Source organism: Chenopodium quinoa, unplaced genomic scaffold, assembly GCF_001683475.1.
Source record: "Chenopodium quinoa cultivar QQ74 unplaced genomic scaffold, ASM168347v1, whole genome shotgun sequence".
Taxonomy (NCBI): Eukaryota; Viridiplantae; Streptophyta; class Magnoliopsida; order Caryophyllales; family Amaranthaceae; genus Chenopodium; species Chenopodium quinoa.
In genome coordinates, this window is record NW_018742763.1 from 3,417,426 (window position 1) to 3,437,436 (window position 20,011).

Below are 20,011 nucleotides of genomic sequence, written 5' to 3' on the forward strand. Positions count from 1 at the left end.
AGCGATGATTGGATTAGCTTTTGCGTCTTCTAGTAGCCTCGTGTACTCCCTTACTTCCCAATCTTCATCATGGATACTCCCTATCAACACCGTTTCAAGAGCATCTTCCTTTTTGATCAGGGGAAGTTGTTCTTGTTGTAGATCATCGAGGACATCCACTTGACAAATAGTCTCACCCATAGACGGATTTCCCATAGCATTCAGTAATGAATACTCCATTTTCTCATCCCCTACTTCAAATGTTATTTTCCCATTCTTCATGTCAATAATTGCACCTGCAGTAGCTAAGAATGGTCTACCAAGAATAATAGGGACATGGGCATCTTCTTCCATTTCCATAACAACAAAATCACATGGAATAAAGAATTTACCAACTCGCAATGGAACATCTTCAAGTATACCGAGGGGAAATTTAACTGACCTGTCTGCAAGTTGCAGAGATATCCTTGTAGGCTTTAGCTCACCCATTTGAAGCTTTTCGCAGATGGAGAGCGGCATAAGGCTTACACTTGCACCAAGATCGCATAGCGCTCTATTGATCTCTATATCTCCGAGCTTCACTGGGATTGAATAGCTGCCTGGATCACCTAGTTTCTTAGGAAGAGTGTTTTGCAGAATGGCACTACATTCTGCAGTTAGAGAAACAGTAGCATTCTCTGCAAGCTTCTTCTTGTTAGATAGCATGTCTTTCAAAAACTTTGCATAAGAAGGCATTTCAGAAATTGCATCCAAGAACGGTATATTAATGTGAAGTTTCTTAAGGATGTCTAGAAATTTACCGTACTTTTTCTCTAACTTAGCCTGGGCTAACCTCTGTGGGAAAGGGACTCTTGGCATGTATGGGGCGAGAGGTGGGATCGGTTCCCGTGGCTTTTCTTGAACATCATTCCTTGGAATTAGGCTGTCTGGATCTCCCGCCCGGTCGGGCAGTGATTGCCCGGTCTGACCGGGCGAAGAAGAGCTGCTTATGTTCTTCTGTTTGTCTGGAATTTCTTCTTGCGCCCGATCGGGCGGACCTTGCCCGGTCTGACCGGGCGAAGAAGAAATTCGCACAGTCCCCTGTTTTTCGTCGACTGCTTCTCGCGCCCGATCGGGCGGACATTGCCCGGTCTGACCGGGCGAAGAAGAATTTTGCAAAATCCCCTGTTTTTCACTCATTCCCTCAATATCTATCGTTGATGGTTCCCTTACGGGAAGGTCTTCCAACTGTTTTCCACTCCTTAAAATTACAGCATTCATGTGCCCCTTTTGTGGTTGCTCTGTTTGGCCAGGAAACGTACCTGGTGTTTTTGAAGATTGGCCGACTTGATGAGCAAGTTGGCTTATTTGATTTTCCATGAGCTTATTCTGGGCTTGTAACTGTTGGATGGAATTATTTGTGGTGTTGATGAAGTTCTCCATCATTAGTTCGAGATTGGATTTTTGAGGGAGTGGTTGCATAGGTTGCATGGGTTGTTGTACTAGGGGTGGTCTTGGTTGAAAACCAGGTGGATTATAATTGTTGTTTCGAGGTGGGGGCGGAGGTGGATTTTGCTGAGCCTGGGTGTTTTTGTATGAGAAATTTGGGTGATTCTTCCAACCTTCATTATAAGTATTAGAATGGGGATCGTATGGTCTTTTAGGGTTGGAATTGTAGAAGGCATTGGCTTCCTCAATTGATACCTCATTCGAATTTCGTGGGCAATTAGGTGCGATGTGACCTTGAGTATTACACATTTGACAAGTTTCTAGCACATTATTAGAAGATCCAGTTTGTAATCTATCGAACTTGCTTGAAAGTGCCTGCACAGAACTAGTTAAAAGAGTTAGAGCATCAACATCTAATTTACCTCCTTTCTTGACACTATTTCGGCCGCCTGGGTGATAGTTGTCATTGGCTGACATCTTCTCAACCAGCTCCTTTGCTTCGGTTGGATTTTTAGTTAAAAGGGAGCCTCCAGATGCGGCGTCGATATAGATCCGGAATTCATGGGTTAGACCGTTATAAAAGGTTTGGATTAACATCCATTCAGGTATGCCATGATGAGGGCACTGTCTCTGTAATCTCTTGAATCTCCTCCATGCGTCATATAAGGATTCTTCATCTGATTGCCTGAAAGTGGATAGCTCGTTCCTTAATCTTGCAGTCTTTTCTTGTCCCAAGAACTTGACCAGAAAAGCTTTTACTAGTTTATCCCATGTATCAAAGGAACCAGAACCCTCATCTCTTAACCATTCCTTCGCCCTATCCCGTAATGAGAATGGAAAAAGGCGAAGTCTAAGAGCATCATCTGTAACACCATTCAGCTTCATAGTGTCACACTTTTCCAAGAAACCATCTATATGATTCACTGGGCAATCAAGAGGTGTGCCAGCAAATGAATCATTGGATATGAATTGAATAAACTGCGGTTTCAATTCAAAATTCTGAGCGGTGATAGGTGGTCTAACAATGCTAGAAAGGAGTCCGGTTGTTGTGTCAGGGATACCGTACTCCAAAAGAGACTTTGTTGCTTGGTCTTCCATATTTCTGTTACCTGCTCTTCTTCTACTTCTTCGTCTTCTTGCAGTCGCTTCAATTTCTGAATCGAGAGGCACTAAGTCGTCTGACCCTGAGCGACGTGTTTGCATACAACAAAGAACTAGGCAAAGAACATCAAAAACACAGGAGGCAATAGCCGAAGCAACAAACAACGCTTAGTAAAAACGAATCACGGAAAATCAATATGAAACCGTTAGTCCCCGGCAACGGCGCCAAAGTTTGATAGGCTTATCGCGTACCTAACAAAAATAACCTAACTATTCCTTCTAACTGTGTAGTAGGGCAAGTAAGGATCGAATCCCAAGAGACTATGGTTCATTCAATTAATCAGACTCAATTAATCACTAAGCACGTCACCAATCAATAATGGATGATAATAATCAACTAATATATTAAATAACACAATTAACTAGAGGAAATATTAATCAATAAACTAAAGCATCCAAGATCAAGCATTACCACGATTATGATTGATAAACTAATAAATCTACCCCCAATATATAAATCAATTGACAAGAAGAAAAGCAATCCCTAATAATAATACCAAAGGTCTCTTCCAAGTTATCAATGGCTTCCCAAATTAACTATCAAGCCTACTTCCGTGGAATCAAGCGAATAAGGGACATTAAACACCATGCCTAGATTCCTAATTATTCAATCATCTACTTCCGTGATGATCTTCAAACCCTTAATTGGAATAACCTAATCCCGTTAATACCCAACTTCCGTTGCAATAAGAACAAAGGGATGATAACAATACTAATTATTCCTAATCTAGTATTGGCATAAACACAATCAATTAAGCATGTCAATTGGGATTATTATTGGGGAATTTAAAGATCTACTTTATACATCAATCATAATCGGGCTTAGCAAGATCCCGGATTAAGGAAACTACTCACACATCATAATAAAATCAAAATCAAGTTCAAAAACAAGAAACAGTAAAGAAAACATATTTAGAGAACAGTGAATATCAGAAAAGAGTGAAGTAAGATAAATACCAATTACTCCAATTGAAAGAACTCAAATTGTTGATGAACAATTGATTAATCTGGGATTAAAAGATTGAAATTGCTTAAAGGAAATAAAACTAGGGTTCTTGAGAGTTTTCTAGGGCTTAAGGAGAAAAACTAATGAAAAACTCACTTTAAAAGTTAATTACAAAAGGGTATTTATACCCTCAAAAGATAGAAATTCGGAAATAGCTGAAATCGCGCAATCTTGAACATCGCCCGGTCAGACCGGGCAAACCTCGCCCGATCGGGCGGAGGAAAGCTGCGTAAAATACGACAGTTTTCCTTCTTTGCCCGGTCAGACCGGGCGAGCCTCGCCCGGTCGGGCGCGCGTAACACGTTTCCAGAATTGCATCTTCATAACTTGACTTCTTCATCGCCCGGTCTGACCGGGCGAAGCCTGCCCGATCGGGCGCGCGTTGCACCGTTCAGAATTGGGCTTCTTCCTGTGAACTCTTCATTGCCCGGTCTGCCCGGGCAAGCCATGCCCGGTCGGGCACTCCACATAAATTGCAGTTCTTGGCTATCAACTCTTCCGAATCTACTAAAAACACGTCCAATTGCCTAGAAACGCTTCATATTCCTGAAAAGCTTACTAAAACAATCGAATACACTAAAGAAGAGATTGTTAGCAAGAAATGGCTCCGTAGAGCTCAAAACCATATAAAATTACTAAGTAAAACCGGGGAAAACCATTGTATAAAACACGTATATCAACATATTAGTTGTAACCCGAAGTTTTATAGAATTCTCTAGAGAGTTAAGGTTCTGGGACCCTCTAATTGAGGAGGTTAGAATGATCTAGAGAGGAAGACTCAAGACACTTGGGAGCCTTATGAATATGGACCTTCCCCCTCATTTTTGCATAATCTATGCATTTTATAAACAATCACATTATCAAGCAATCAAATTTCTCTTAACTTACTCTCTTGTGCTTTATCTTACATGCTTTTTCACTTACTTAAGCTTTTGTTGCCTTCTTTGCTAGAAGTAATACTCGAGGTTAAGCCTTGACTAGAAGCCTTAGGGAATGGAAGTTAGTGGGCATGCGTGCACAAGACTAGGGGAGTTAGTCAACACATGGTAGATCGCTCTGAATATTTTGCCTCAATTATATGAAAATTTGCCAAATTTAGATCGTCTACTTCAATTTTCATGAGCGCCCACCCTGTTTTTCAATTGAAATCGGGCTAATTTGCTGTTATTTGTGGGGTGCTGCCCTTACTTAGTGCGGTGGTTGTTGCGACAGTTGGTTAGCGGTGCGAGAAGCGTACTGCTATTAGCTGCGAACTAGTACGACGGCGGGTCGAATTATAGGTGTTGGTGGTTAATTCGGCGGCTGACAGTGGTTGTGTTGTGGGGGGCGGGTGTTGGTTGGTTGCGGGCTGCTATTATGTTAAGTTTTGCGGTATCCGACACCACGCGGAAACAAAACCCGATAACCGGATCACATGCATAATAATAGCAATATAAAAAAAAGCATGCAAACAAAACAAAACACAAGAGAAGAGAGAGAAGAGAGAGAAAGAATACTCACTCTAGAAGTGTGCTTCGCTCAACCAATGAGCTCAGACTTGAAAGCTTCATGTTTCACAAGTGTAAAAACCTCCAACGGCTTAGACCCTTACTACCGAACCGTAACCGGCCCCTACCCCGTAGCTTAGATGGGGCTAAACCAAAAATTACTTAGATTTTACGAACTAACGTTTTATTGCTTTAGGAGATCACTTAGAGTTAACCAACTCAAGTGAAATTCCTAATACCCAATGATGGGTATGTATAGGGAAATGTCCCAAAGAATTCTCATCATCTTTCAATGTGGGATAGTTAATAAAATGCCAAAAAGAAAAAAATAATTTAATTCTAAATTAAATTAAAATGGTAAGGCAATCATCAAATAACAAGTGGCATAAAGTTAGCAAGGGGTTATGTGAGGATCACAGGGATAACCCACATGGCCTCCTTGTTTCCCATGCCACCAAACCCACCAATCACAATAAGACAAGACCGGTCAATATCCTTGGGCAACAAGGAATGGCTAGTGAAGGCCTTTATGGCATCAACTAGGTCGGCCTACACGCATTGCAAGCCCACCGCTAGCTAGTTGGGCTGCTATGCGCTGCTAGCTGGCTTCCCGCTAGCCCAACTGCCTTGCCTGCAATCACTAACAAGCCTTGCTAGCTAGCAGGCTGTTGCGCGCTATTAGCAGGCCATGCGAGAACGAGCTTGCGACAGCATTAGGCTACCTAGCACGCTGCGCCTTGCATGGCTTGTTGTGGACTAGTGTTAGCCCCATGCACTCGGCTAGCAATCCTATCTTGTACGTTCAGCATGAACCACGGCTAGCCATGCTAGCCTACCTAGGCTTTGTGTGGCTAGGCCATTGCAACGCTAGGATTTTCATGCACGTTGACTTGCTACATGACTGATTTTTCCATCTCGTCGATTCCTAAATTCCACTCGACTGTCAACGCTCGGCTTCGACGCTCTATGCTTAAAATCCAACGTCTTAGTTCATAAAATCACTATCGACTTATTTAATCCTTCGAATTAATTTGTTGCTTCGGTTTAGTTACACGATTGGGTGAGACCTGAAGGGTTCATTCAAGATTAAGCTGTAATATTAATTATATATTAATATTACTAATCAGAAGCATTCCAATTACTTGACATCAATGAATAATTAGCTTTCCTAATTAATCCTAATCCTCTATCGGAATAATACACTTGTTCGAAGGACACCATTCATTTCAATCTCCCACTTTTCCTTCTAAACATGTGTGCTGATTGTGTATAGCCTTTTTCCTATGTCACTTAATGTCTATTCACGAAGTATAAGGTAATATTCATCGTTATCCTTATACGTCAAGAAGTGTTTTTGGATTTCCGAGTTCGAATGTCAATAAGTAGTTGATTTCTAAAATCCATCTGAGCATGGCCATACATTTTCACAGTCTCGCTCTTTGAGAGGCCTGGTAAACAATAATGACATGTTCCTTATTGTTAATAGGAGGACATTCTATGTCTTGCGTTGTTAGCTTCCCTTACTAAAAGGACATAGCCACCTGAGTGTTGCCTTCATAATCCCCTTATATAGCAGACGTTTGACAGCAGCAAAATGGACTAGTACTCAAACAAGAGAGCTTACAATAATCATGGTTGAGGAAATAGGTTTCGATAGCCATAATGAGTAATACACTAGTAAGGTTTTGCGGTGTCCAACACCGCGCAAAAGAAAAACCCGATAATCGCATCGCATGCGTAATAATTATAACATAAATAAAATTATGCAAATAAACATAAACATAACAGAAGAGAGAGAAAGAATGCTCACCCTTGTAGCGTGCTTCGCTTAACCGTAGAGCTCGGACTTGAAAGCTTCAAGTTCCGAAAGTGCGAGAACCTCCAACGACTCACACCCTCGCTAGCGAACTGTAACTGGTCCTTACCCTAAAGCTTAGTCAGGGCTAGACCAAAACATCTTAGAGTTTACGAACAAAGGTTTTCTCTCTTATGGAGATCCCTTAAAGTTCACCAACTCAAGTGAATTTCCCAATACCAAATGATTGGTATTTATAGGGAATTTTTCGCAAGAATTCCCATCATCTTTCAATGTGGGATAGTTGGTAAAAAGAAAAATAAGATTTAATTTAATTCTAAATTAAATTAAAAAGCCACGAATCAATAATAAAATGATCAGTATCATCACACAAAGGGGGAGTAAGTGGGAGGACCACCTTAACCTTGGAGAACAAGGCAAGGGCTGCACCTCTACCCATTTCGATCAGCTAGGACAGCACACAAGCGCAAGCCTTACTGTTCGCCTCGCTATGGAGGCCCATTAAGCCACCAAGCCAGCCCGCATGCAACGGCCAGCCTAGCTGGGGCTTGCGATTGCTGTGGTGGCTTGGTGTTTGGTGCTTGCGGCCCTAGCCACTGGCCTTTGATCCGAGGCATGGCTAAGTCTCGTGATATCCTTGTAATTTTAGCATTATACGTCTGTTTCGGGGTTTTCGGAGTCCCTCAAGAGAGTTATAATTCCTGGAATGCGCGGCGACCTTCTGTACCTGCAAAACCACGAAACTCCGGTTTGGTGGAGTTTCGCCTCCTACGATCAAGTTAGAACATTTACAGATGTATAATTGTGCGGAAAGTAAATGGATTTTTTCTCTGATTCGGAGAGAATTCTTTGATTAATATTGCTTAGTTTTTGTATTTGCATTTATGAACATGTAATAAATGAGGATTTTCCTCTATTTATAGTGGAAGGGGATCAGTTCCCCTACTAGGGTTACTGTGCAACGTGTCAGCAGAGGATTGGATCCCATAAGGCTTCTCTAAGGCTGACACGTGTCATCATGCCATTAGGCCACGTGGCATAGGGTAATTTTACCCTAAACATTTACCCCTCATAGGTAGGACGTGGCTTGCCATGTTGCACACGTGACAAGTGTTACATTCTTGGAAGGTAACGGTTTGTCTCCTTCCTATCATTTTTCTTGAGGTGACGGTTCGACTTCTACCTTCTTCTATAAATAGATTCCCCCACCATCATTGGCAACACTTTGCAAATTTTCACAAACTTCTTCAGAGAAAAAGCTCTGATACCGACTGCTTTTGCATTCAACCACTTTCTCTTTTCACACTCATTCGGACACTGTTTGAGTGTTCTTTGCTCAACTCTCTTAGGTACCGCTTGACTTTAGTCAATTTCCTTCTCTTGCTTTTAATATACCCACAGCCGGTTCTTTACCGTTTGGGGTATCTTCAAGCCATTTTCTTCAAAACCGCTGATGAGTGACATTTATGTTACCCTTAGGGGTAGTGTATTGGTCTATTTTCTCCTGTTTTTCTACCTCTTTTCTCCTCTTATGGCTTCCTTTTTTTTATGGATGAAAAGTATGCTTATTTACGCTTGTTTTGATAATCTTTATGCATAATTTTATCATCCCCATGCTCTCGTGATCTTTGCTATCTTTTGCAGGTTCCATGGCGTTCCTAAGCACGGTAGGAGGCCCCTTGGCCAAGTATGGAGGCATGGACAAAGACAAGAGGAGCAAAAGGGAAGGAGAGGAAGCAAGAAGAGGAAGTTCAAGAGGAGGTGTGGCCGAACCTCTAAGAGGTTCGGTCGAACCAAGGTGTGGTCAAACTTTTGAAAAGTTCGACCGAACCTCCAAGGCAGTTTCAACCAAGTTTTCAACATGTTTACAGGAGGGGTCGAACCAGGAGAGTTCGACCAAACAAGGATCAGGGAGGTTCGACCAAACCTACCCTGAGTTCGGCCGAACCTACCCTGAGTCCGACCGAACGTACCCAGAGTTCGGTCGGACCTTTTCCCGTTTCAGTTGACTTTTTGCGGAGCTTCCTAAGCAATTTTGTAAGGGGTATAAATAGATTTTTTTTGCTCATTAAAGAAAATTTTTTTTTTTTCAGTTTAGAATAGATTTTAGGTTAGTTTTAGGTTTTAGAGAGTGAAACTCTCAAAATTTTAGAGAGAGAAAGTGAGGAGCACAATGGTATTCATGGATTTTGGATAATCAAATGAGGAATTTGAAGATCTCCATCTTATATCAATGAGCATTTCTTACTTTCTCTTCTCTTATTGTTTTATTTAGTTGCTTTCATTATGCTTGAGTAGTTTCCCTTCTACTAGGTGTTGAGTGAGGCTTTGTAATGATTATTTGAGTTATTTGAGATAAATTTGATGATAATTGTGTGATTAAATTGATTGAATTGATGTTGGCATGTGGTTTGTTTTAGATTGGATTGATCTCCCATGATAGCACACTTAATTGCATATTGGTTTTAGTTTGACAAGGGATTGTGAATTAGAATTGATATATTTGATTGCATTTTGGGTAATTTTCTTCTATGCACCTAGTCAATGAGGGATCTAGGCTAGGAATTTGAGAGATTACTTTTGAGTGTAGTTAATTCTCATTATAATTCTTTCTTTGCATGATTGATTATCAAATGGATTCTTATTAGCTTATTAATTGTACTAAGTGGATCGTTTCCCCTAGTAGACTTTATCATACCTTGTTCTTTATATGTGTTTTAGTGTAGTTGTAGTGTCCTTTATCCGTAAATCGACTTCGGCATAGCTTAGACATTAGATTAAGAACAATCTAGCATTACCGTTCCTTGTGGTTCGACTCCGAACTTACCACTAGACTTGTTTAGGGGTTAGTTTTAGGATTTATCAATTTATTTGATTCAGTGTGGAATGTGCGATCGTTCTAACGCCCGTCAACCGCCTGACAACCCGTTTATTTTATTTAGCTTAAAAAACACCCACAGCCGGTCTCTACCGCCCGGGGTATCTTCAAGCCACATTTTAGAGAAACGGTTGGGTAGCTTCAGATTGTAGCTACTCTTCAAAGAGGGTACATCCGGGCTACCATTTGGGGTATCTCCAAGCAACAACTCAGAGTTCCGTCTGCTAACTTCAAGGTACCGTCTCTGCCCCTTGCAACTTTTTTGAGTTTTTTTCTTGTTGTATAGGTTGTTAGAGAATAATGGACTCACCCAATACACAAACAACATGGCCTATGGCAGTTGTCAACCGGTCACCGGACACGGCTGAATTTAGGACTAGGGATGCCATTTGGGGGTGTTTGGACAACCCTTAGTCTTCTGCGAATCCGATCGTCTCTTTTCATGTGCAGGACAAAATGGCTCGGACTAGATTGACGGCTGTAGACCCCCAATATCAGTCAGGTGACACAGCCAAAACTCAGGTTGATGCTGTTCCTTATAACCAGCTTGGCGTACCTAGCACGCCCGGAGATGAAATCACTACTAGAAAACAGGCCATTTCCAACGGAAAAATTCCGTCGGAAACACCCTAAATTCCGTCGAAAAACACTGTTCCGTCAGAATAAAAATCCGTTCGAATTTCTGATTTTTCCGACGGAAATACGTATCTGTCGGAAGCAGTCCGTCGGTAATCAGCTTATTTCTAGTAGTGAATCTTGGAGGAATCCGAGAGTTCTGATGGGGAGGAGACCGTCCAGAAAACTAACTCCACTGAGTCAACCATGGAGCCGGATGCCCCTCAACAGGACGAGGAGGCATATAATTGGCCTTCAATAAGCAATCCAATTGAGGCGCATATGAGCGCTCGGGACGTGGTCACTTTAAACATAACCCTTCCGGCATTTTTGGAAAAGCGGCCGGTTGGGGAAGGTTGGGAAATTGTTGTGTCGCCTGTAGAGGCAGCCGTCGTCTCGGATGACGACTTAGGTCATGCCGATGATTACTTCGGCTGCTATGAGGCGGCATTCAAAGCCAGTCTATGGTTTTCCCTTCACAACACAATAAAGGTGATTCTAAGGGGTTATTACCTTGGCATCTGGCAGCTAACACCCAACTCATGGGCGAACATTCTTGGATACATCGCTGCTTGCAAGATGCAGTATATAACGCATAGGTGGGAGGCGTTTGCACATATGCATTACCTCAGTCGTGCCCCAAGCGGCTGGAATGCGTGGTATACGCTAACCACACATCCGGAATATATGATGACGCTGGAAAAACCGTCTAAGCGGGGCAGCTAGAAGAGCAAATTTTACATGGTCTCTTCCCCTTTTCCGTCAGTTAACCACCAGCGGCGTCGTTACAACAAACACCCGGCTCTCTTGGGAAAGAAGTGTGCCCTTCCCAAAATATCGAAGGGGCCTAGGACCAAATTATGGAGACTGGTCGTTTCAAGCAGATCACCTTGCCTCTAGATGATGGGACAGAAGTCATTGTCCCCAAATACTAGGTCCCTCATGCGGATTGGCTTAAAGACGAGGCGTTCCTTTCCCCTTGTGGCCTTAGCACCTGTGGCCAAAGATGATGGGGTGAGTACCGGCTGGTCTCTCTACCGTCTATATTGTTTGTAGCTCATGTTAATACTAACCGGTTGCTTTGTATTCTTTTGCAGACGGGGAGCAAGAATGTTCCTCGCTCCATTAGATAAATGCTGAAAAGGCTGGGAGAGGAGCCCTCCCTGCTTGCTTCACAAAGACGGAGGGTTCCAGCTGCCCATGCCTCTGCCGGAAGACCGCCGGATCTTGAAAAGCCTACCTCTGCAGGAAAACGCCTGAGAGATCTAGGCTTGAGCTCAGGGCCGGCTGAGGCAAGAACTAGGGAGCCCGAGGTTCCCAAAAGCCGGGTGCCGTCTGTAGCATCTGGTTCCGATGTGGCTGGGGGTGGTGTGACCTCTCAGCCTGAAAATCAAGGTACTACTCTCACCTTTAATCCCTCCTGGCCACTTGGGCCTGTGCGAGTCAAGTCTCAAGGTACCAAATCAGGGGATTCTTCAGACAACCAGCAGAATATAGGCGTCGCATATGCTCAGTACTTAACAAATAAATATCATGATGCAGATGCCTCTTCTTGTTGGCCAGATCTGCAAAACTATGCCAAGAGAATGCTGAGGACCCTTACCTGGTTCGAAAAGGAGGCGGCACTGGGTATAAACTAGGTCAACATTCACCGCATCAACTCACTATCGACTGAGGTAATTTACCGGTTGGGGTGCTTTTGTGCAATTTTGTTCAATGCTGGTTGTAGCGTAATTGAAAAACTAACTTTTTTTGGGCTGACTTTGAAGTTGATGTTGAGGGTAGATGGGATGAAGGTCCCCTTGCGAAAAAACCAAGAGGAGTTAAGGGATGCCAAGAGACGGGTAGCCGAACTCATTGATGTTACGTAATATATCTCCCTAAAGTATGAAATCTAAACTAAAAGCTGGGAGATGAAGTAGGAGGAGCTAATAAAGGACCTCACGGCTGCTGCTGATACAGCTAACATGAAAGCAACCGACTTTGACCTCCAAGTCAAAAAACTCCAGGCTGACGTCAAGCCTTAGGGGATGCTAACAAGGAGAACACCGAGCTACGGGCTGAGTTCAACCGGCTGAAAAATGAGTTGGCTCAGAATTAGGCAGAGCACAAAGACAAGCTGGTGGCTAAATAAGACCGGATGGTCATCGAGAACGAGCGCAACTGCGAAGAGCGCATGAAGATGGCATGGTCTATGATCCAGCTGGACACCGACTATGCCTTATTTTGACTTAAGATACAAATACGCCACTGAAGTATTTGACGCCCAAGTTCTTGGGACCGAGAAGCCGGCGCCCTTTGAAGAGTGGGTCGGCATTCCACAGGAGGAGGAGCATGCGGACGACCAGATGCGGGGTGGGGCTAATGAAGCCCAAGCCTAGCAAACTCAGGAGGCTCCTCCTTCAGGCCAAGAGCAGTCGTCATAGCAACAACAGCAGCAGCAGCAGCCTTAGCCTTATTTTATTTTATGCTTCATGTCATCATCCGGCCTGCGTTTCGTGTAATTTTTCCTTGTATCTCTTTCCCCGGACATGGGTCCGGCTAACAATCATTAACTTCTTTAATATATTTTCCGACTTAGTCGGTTTTGTCTTGATATTATTTGCTTCAATATTTGCAATTTTTGCTATTTTTGCCTCGCACTAATACATGCTGTATGCCGGATGCACTGGCTCTATCTGCCCCTGGACAGTTGTTCCCTTAGAGTAAATCCAACTCTAGGCAGGCAGCCGTCCATATAGGCATCCGGACAAATAGATAGGTGGTCCTTGACCGTTTTCAGAGTAGGACCAACCTAGATTAGCTGGCGGTGCCGGCTAGGGCCAACCTAGATTATTCTTTTACCGGCTGCGGATTACCCTTTGGGTATCTGGAAATACCGTTGGTTGGTTCGCAGACGGCCTTTGGCCGAACGTAAGCATCATAACTAAGTTGCGGATTCAAAGCTAAGGTATTTACCTTGCTTGTTGAGTTTGTAGCTGGTTGTCGTGGTTTTTTGCAAAAGCCGACTACATAATCAAGATTTAAATTACCGTCTGTATTTCCCTGAAGCAACGTCCTGTTGTATCTTGATTTCAATTGATCATTCGAACAGCCATGGGTTATCTTTGACCGTTTGAACTTGCTACACAGTAGAACCCTATTCTACCCAATCTAAGTCCTTGACATAGACACACTAGGCACTCCCTGGATGCTCTCACAATCAGCTTTAATCTTGAGGCCTCCAATCTGTATGCAATACGCTTAACACTTCACCCAAAATTAATACAAACTCTTGACTCTAATATATGATTGGAAAGCTACACATGAAATACAAAACTAATATGACAAAGTTTAGACTTGGCAAACTTACACTTTGAGCTCTCTTTAGATTCTTCACGCATAAACTCACAAAGTTGTGCTAATTATGAATTCTCCCTTATATACAAGTTATACTCGTATGAAAAGTACATAGGGTTTTTCAAAAGATAGAAATTATAAAACTATTGTTTTTATAATTACACGTTTATGCAAATCTTTTTGGAAGAAAACGTTTTAGAAAACTTATCAAAGATTTAATTTATGAAAAGAATTATATTTTGTAAAACTGAATTTTATAAAATAAAATATTTTCGTAAAATTAAAACTTATCATTTATAAACTTTCCATTTTTAAAGCTCGCTTGCCAAGATTTGACACTTTTAATAAATTTTCATGCATAAACTTTCCTAACATATTTACAATAATCCTTAGATAAATAAACCTAACAAAAAGACTTATATTCTAAAACTAGATCATCTTATCAATCGCTGTAAGTTAAAGATACTTGGGCTTCACGCAGACCAGGACTATTTCCTGCTGTCCTTTATTCTCCAGCTCCTTGCTGGAACTTCGCAGACCAAGTTCTTATAGAACTTGCTGTCTTCAACCCAGACCAAGCCAGTCTTCTTAGCTTGCTGTCAAGCTCCTGTTAGGGAACATTTCTTAGTGTTCCTGTTAGGGAACTTGTTAGTTCCATTGTGGAACTCTTCTTCTAGTTTCTTTAACTTTCTTTAGGATCTCCTTGGGTCTTCATAGTCAGGTTACTCTTCCACTTTCCCAGTCAACTTCATCTATTCTAATTAAACAATAAGAGAAATCGCAGTAGTTGAAGTTTGCTTTTATTCATCATCATCAAAACTCTTAAAGCTTCAACAATTTCCCCTTTTTTATGATGACAAACTTAGCAAACTTTGAGCAGGAAAGTTAAATACAATAGAAGGTAGTATTTTTGTATTTTTGATTTTTTTAACAAGAAAATAAAAATACAGAGAAACTAAAACAAAAATAACTTAAAAGAAACTATAAAAAAAAGGAAACAAACAAAAATAGAACTATAAGATTATGATTTACGCAATATCAAAGAAATCTTTGATACTTTATCAACTAGAACACAGAAGAACTTGCACTTTCAAGTTTGCTTCTTCTTTTCCCCCTTTTGGCATTATCATAAAGTCCTATAATCTAAGTTATTAAACATCTAGCCACAGCCCCACAAGCAATTCATTGAGTGTGGGAAACTGAAGGCAGTGCTACCTAGCTCCCTTCACACAATCCTGCACATACTTTCATAACACACAAAGCACCCATGTATAGGCAAAGTTCCACAATAGCATATAAAATCAAAAGGTCATCATGTTTTATTGATTATAGACCAAAGTTTTCCAAAACAAAACAAATTAAAATTGTTCATGACATAAACAGCAAGAAAAAAAATAGTTAAGGCTAAGCTAAACGAAGGCTACAAAGGGAAAGTTGGTTCAAACTTCTAGGATTCCAAGAATCTTGGTGTTATCCTCCTTGTATGTTTCAATGCTAGCTTTCAGCTTTGCTTCCAGACTCTTGATAGTCTTTTGGAACTCCACCTTCTGTTCCCTAAGACTTTTCTCAAGACCTTGTACGCTCTTTTCCAGCCTCTAAACTCTTCTTGTAGCATCTTTGAGTTGTCTCTCAGCAACTTCAAATCTGTATAAGAGTTCAACAACCTACCCAACCATTACTTTTGTATTTTCCTCATCATGTTCCAGTGGCTTCTCCATACTAGTCTGAGGGAAGGAACTAGTTGTTAGCCTTCTACTCTTCCTCACATGCTCACTAGACTTAGTTCCCTCTTTCTTTTTCCCACCAGTTTCACTCTTTTACTCCTCCATACCCTCTGAAGTTTTCCACCTAACACAGTTAAACTCAACTCCTGCATCATCTTCTCATTGATAACATTCTGTGCCTTCTTTTGCAATCCTCCATAAACTCCCTTGAGTTTCACTCCAAGTGCTTCAAATACATTAGAGAATAGAGCACCATAACCTACTCTATTTCTGTTAGGGATGCAGTGGGCTAAGTGTTGATACATTAGAGAGGGAAACTTGATTTTGATCTTTTTCACTATACAAAAGATCACTGCCATATCCAATAGACTTGCTTCATCTTTCTTCTGAGTTTTAGGTAGGATAGCCTTCTTCACCAAATTAAAAAGCAATTTGTTCATGGGATTAAAATTATTGTGATTCATAATGTTAACCCCCTTTTTCCTCCTAAAAACTCAACTATGTCACCTCCCATGTAATTCCCGACCTTTACACCTGACTTCCCTTTAACATAAGCCTCATAACCTTCAATAGGAACTTTTACAATGTTACTTAACAACTCAACACCAAATTCAATCTAAACATTATTAATTTTGTTAGAAATTATTCCTTCCTTCACTTTGAAATTTTCATAGTATTCACTCGTGGCCAATGGGTACATGCAATTGTTTGAAGAATTAGCTAACATATCTTTCCATCCTTGAAAACACAATAAATCCAGAAATTCTATAAACCTAGCTTTTCTACACCAAGTTAAATATAGTCTATAGCCAACTACATACCTTACAGACTTCTTTATCTCAAGTGCCTTTTCATCTTCATACTCCTCTATAGACTCTTTCTCTTCCTCCGATTGTAATCCCCCCTCAGCAAAATCTTCAACCTCATTGATGTGCTCTTCAAGTGATTTTTGCTTCGTCTTCCTTTTTTTCCACTCATGTAACCTCTTGAACACATTTGATGAAGACGATACATCATCTCTAGTTGAATTCTTCTCCTTAGGGTTTTTCTTAGTGGTTAAGGAAGTAGGGGTGTTTTCTTCTGGAACTACATCGATTTTCTCTTTGCTCTTGTCTGGTGCTTGGTAGATCTCTATAGCTAGAGGAGATGTTTCTTCTGGTTCAGAATGTTATAGGGTTTGAATTTTTCAGACGAGTTTTTGGATGATTCAATTTCCATGTTTTGGTAGGTTTAAGGGATTTTAGAGAATTAGATGGTTTTTTTTACTAAGAGCAATTTATATGATCTGATAGTAGAGAAATAAGGTAAGTGAAATATGCTTTTATAATTAATGAAGCGGTGTGAGGGATATGAATAAAACTACTGTTTAGTCATTAATTGAACAATTTTAATGTATTTTCCAAAAAGTAATCAGGATGAATTTCTTAACAAAATCTTTTCTTTCGAAAGTCAATTAGCTTCCAAAAATAAGATTTTCTATAAATCAGATGTATTTGGAACACGCTTTCTACACATATACAATGTACATTACTAATTATACACGCATTCAAGTGTTAGTGAACTAACCTCCAAGAATTCACCACCAGTGACACTTCAGCTATATTTAGCACACCAAGGTTGTGCTAGATGTCCTTTTTGCTCTTTTTGCATTATTCCTTACTTTGTCATATCTTGGAACTTCAGAAGAAATCAAGTCAGCTTGATCATCTCAAGTTCTAATCTAAATTTCTCAAATCTTTCTCTACTCAAGGGCTTTGTTAGAATATCTGCAATTTGAATAAATTCTAACTTAATATTCCCTTGTTCCACCACATCCTTTAGGAAGTGATGTCTAATGTGGATGTGCTTGACCTTTGAGAGTTTCACTGGATCTTTAGAAATATATATTTCACTTGTATTATCACAGTTAATAGGAACACAATCAAATACAATACCAAAATCTCTAAACTGTTGCTTTATCCATAACATTTGAGAACAACATGTTGTTGCAGCTACATATTCAGCTTGAGCTGTTGATAATGCAACTGTGGTTTGTTTCTTAGAACCCCGAGATACTAAACACAGTCTTAAAAAATGTACCATACCTGAAGTGTTCTTTCTATTAACCAAGTCACCTGCATAGTCAGCGTTAGTAAAACCATTTAACTAAAATGAGTCACTTCTAGGATAGAAGACACCCAAATCATCAATTCCTTTCAAGTAACGAAGAATTCTTTTCACTGCTATCAGTTGTGACTCCTTTTGGTTTGCTTGGAACCTAGCACATAAACCTACACTAAAAGATTTGTCAAGTCTACTAGCTGCTAAGTAAAGTAAAGATCCAATCATAACTCGGTACATAGTCTGATCTATGCAAGTTCCAGAAAGGTTTTCATCAAGTTTCGTTGCAACACCTATGGGGGTTCTATTGGTCTTAGCATCCTCAAGCTTATATTTCTTGATTAGTTCTTTAATATACTTATGTTGATGAATCTTGATCCCTTCTTCAGTTTGCTTAATTTGCAAACCAAGAAAGAAATTTAACTCACCCATCATGATCAATTCAAATTCTCCATTAATGAGGTCAGCAAAATACTTACACAAATATTCATCAGTTGCACCAAATAATATATCATTAACATAAATTTGTACAACTATGATGTCAGTTCCATTTGATTTTAAAAACAAAGTTTTATCAATTTTACCACGTTTAAAACCATTATTCAAAAGGAACTTGGACAACCTTTTGTACCATGCTCTAGGAGCTTGTTTTAGTCCATAAAGGGCTTTGTCAAGCTTTTAAACATGGTTTAGGAAATCTGGATTTTCAAATCCAGGAGGTTGTTACACATAGACGTCTTCCTCAAGGAACCTATTTAAAAATGCACATTTAACGTCCATCTAGTACAACCTAAATCTCATATAAGTAGCAAAACCTATAAGTAAACGAATGGCTTCTAACCTTGCTACTGCAGCAAATGTCTCATCATAGTAAATTCCTTGTCTATTGAACCCTTGAACTACAATTCTTGCTTTGTATCAAAAAATAACACCATGTTCATCTAGTTTGTTCCTATACACCCATTTGAGACCTATAGTCTTTTGATGACTGGGTCTAGGTTGTAGATGCCAAAATTTGTTTCTTTTAAACTCATTCAATTCTTGGGGCATAGCATTTATCCAGTCTGCAATAGTCAAAGCTTCAACATGGTTCTTAGGTTTCATGGAGGGTAGGAATGCATATATAGAATGCACGGAAGTTCCTAAGGTGAGATCTGGTTTGAATTCCCTCAGCAATATCACTTATAGTTGCTTCCACCGGATATGAACTTTTATGCGTCCAAGAATTAGCTTGAAAGTCTCTAACGGGATACAACCTCTCTTGTGTAGCATTGATGACCGGTACTTTTGTTGGAACTTATGCTTGAGCTTCATTCTCAACTTCTTTAGGAACTTCCACTTGCTCTTGTTCTTGATTCTAGAGTAGAGTTCCTTGTGCTTCCTCTGTTGCTTGCTCTTCATTTGCTTCATGATTCGTTTCACCTTCCTTTTTAGAGTGTTGCTTCTGTAATGATGTTGATTCAAAATCTGGATCATACTTTCGTACAAGTCCAATTTCAAAATCATCATCACCTTCCTGTACATCAATCAATTATCAAATTTCATCAAAAATAACATGTACAGACTCTTCAACACACATTGTTCTTTTATTATAGACTCTATAAGCTTTACTATTTGAGGCATATCCTGAAAATATAGCCTCATCACTTCGTTCATCAAACTTTTCCATGTTTCTTTTACCATTATTATGAACAAAACATCTACACCCAAAAGATATAAAATAGGAAATATTAAACTTTCTCCCTTTGATAAGATCATATGGTGTCTTGTTGGTGATGGCTCTAATAATAACTCTATTTAGTATGTAGCATGTTGTATTCACTAGTTTTGCCAAAAAGTTCTTAGGCAAACCAGTGAAAATCAGCATTGTTCTAGCCATATCCTCAAGGCTTCGGTTCTTGCATTCCACCACTCCATTTTGCCTTAGAGTCCTAGGAGCAGTGAAGTTGTGACCTATTCCATGTTCTTTGCAGAATTCATCAAACTTGTAGTTTTCAAATTCTGTTCCATGATCTGATCTGAGATGCACTAATTGATTACCTGTTCTTTCTTCATAAATGCAACAAACTCATCAAAAGTTTCATCTTTTCTCACAAGAAAGAAAACCCACATAAACCATGAAAAATCATCAACTACAACCATAACGTACCTCTTACCACTTCTGCTTTGGATTCTCATTGGACCATAGAGATCCATATGAATGAGTTCCAAAGGCCTTTTAGTGCTGACCATATTTTTAGATTTAAAAGAAACACGAGTCTGTTTTCCTCTAACACAGGCATGACAAACTTTATCATTTAGGAACTTTATAAATGGAAGACCTTCCACAAGTTCCTTAGATCTAAGCTTATCAAGTAACGAAACACTAGCATGTCCAAATCTTTTATGCCATAATAGAGGATTATCCTCAATGACACTAAGATATGTCAAGCCACTATTTGGAACCTCGTTGAGATCCACTGTATAAGTGTTCCCTTT

At 40.2% G+C, this 20,011-nt stretch overlaps 1 protein-coding gene across 1 annotated transcript; it reads right to left on the reverse strand.

Moving 5' to 3' along the window:
* Window positions 1-216: 216 nt before the first annotated feature.
* Window positions 217-837, reverse strand: LOC110724361 (DNA damage-inducible protein 1-like; the record flags this gene model as incomplete). The annotated part of the gene is made up of 1 exon (XM_021903783.1): window positions 217-837. A coding segment is annotated over one exon (621 nt), but the record flags the coding sequence as incomplete, so codon positions are not given.
* Between the last annotated feature and the right edge of the window lie 19,174 nt (window positions 838-20,011).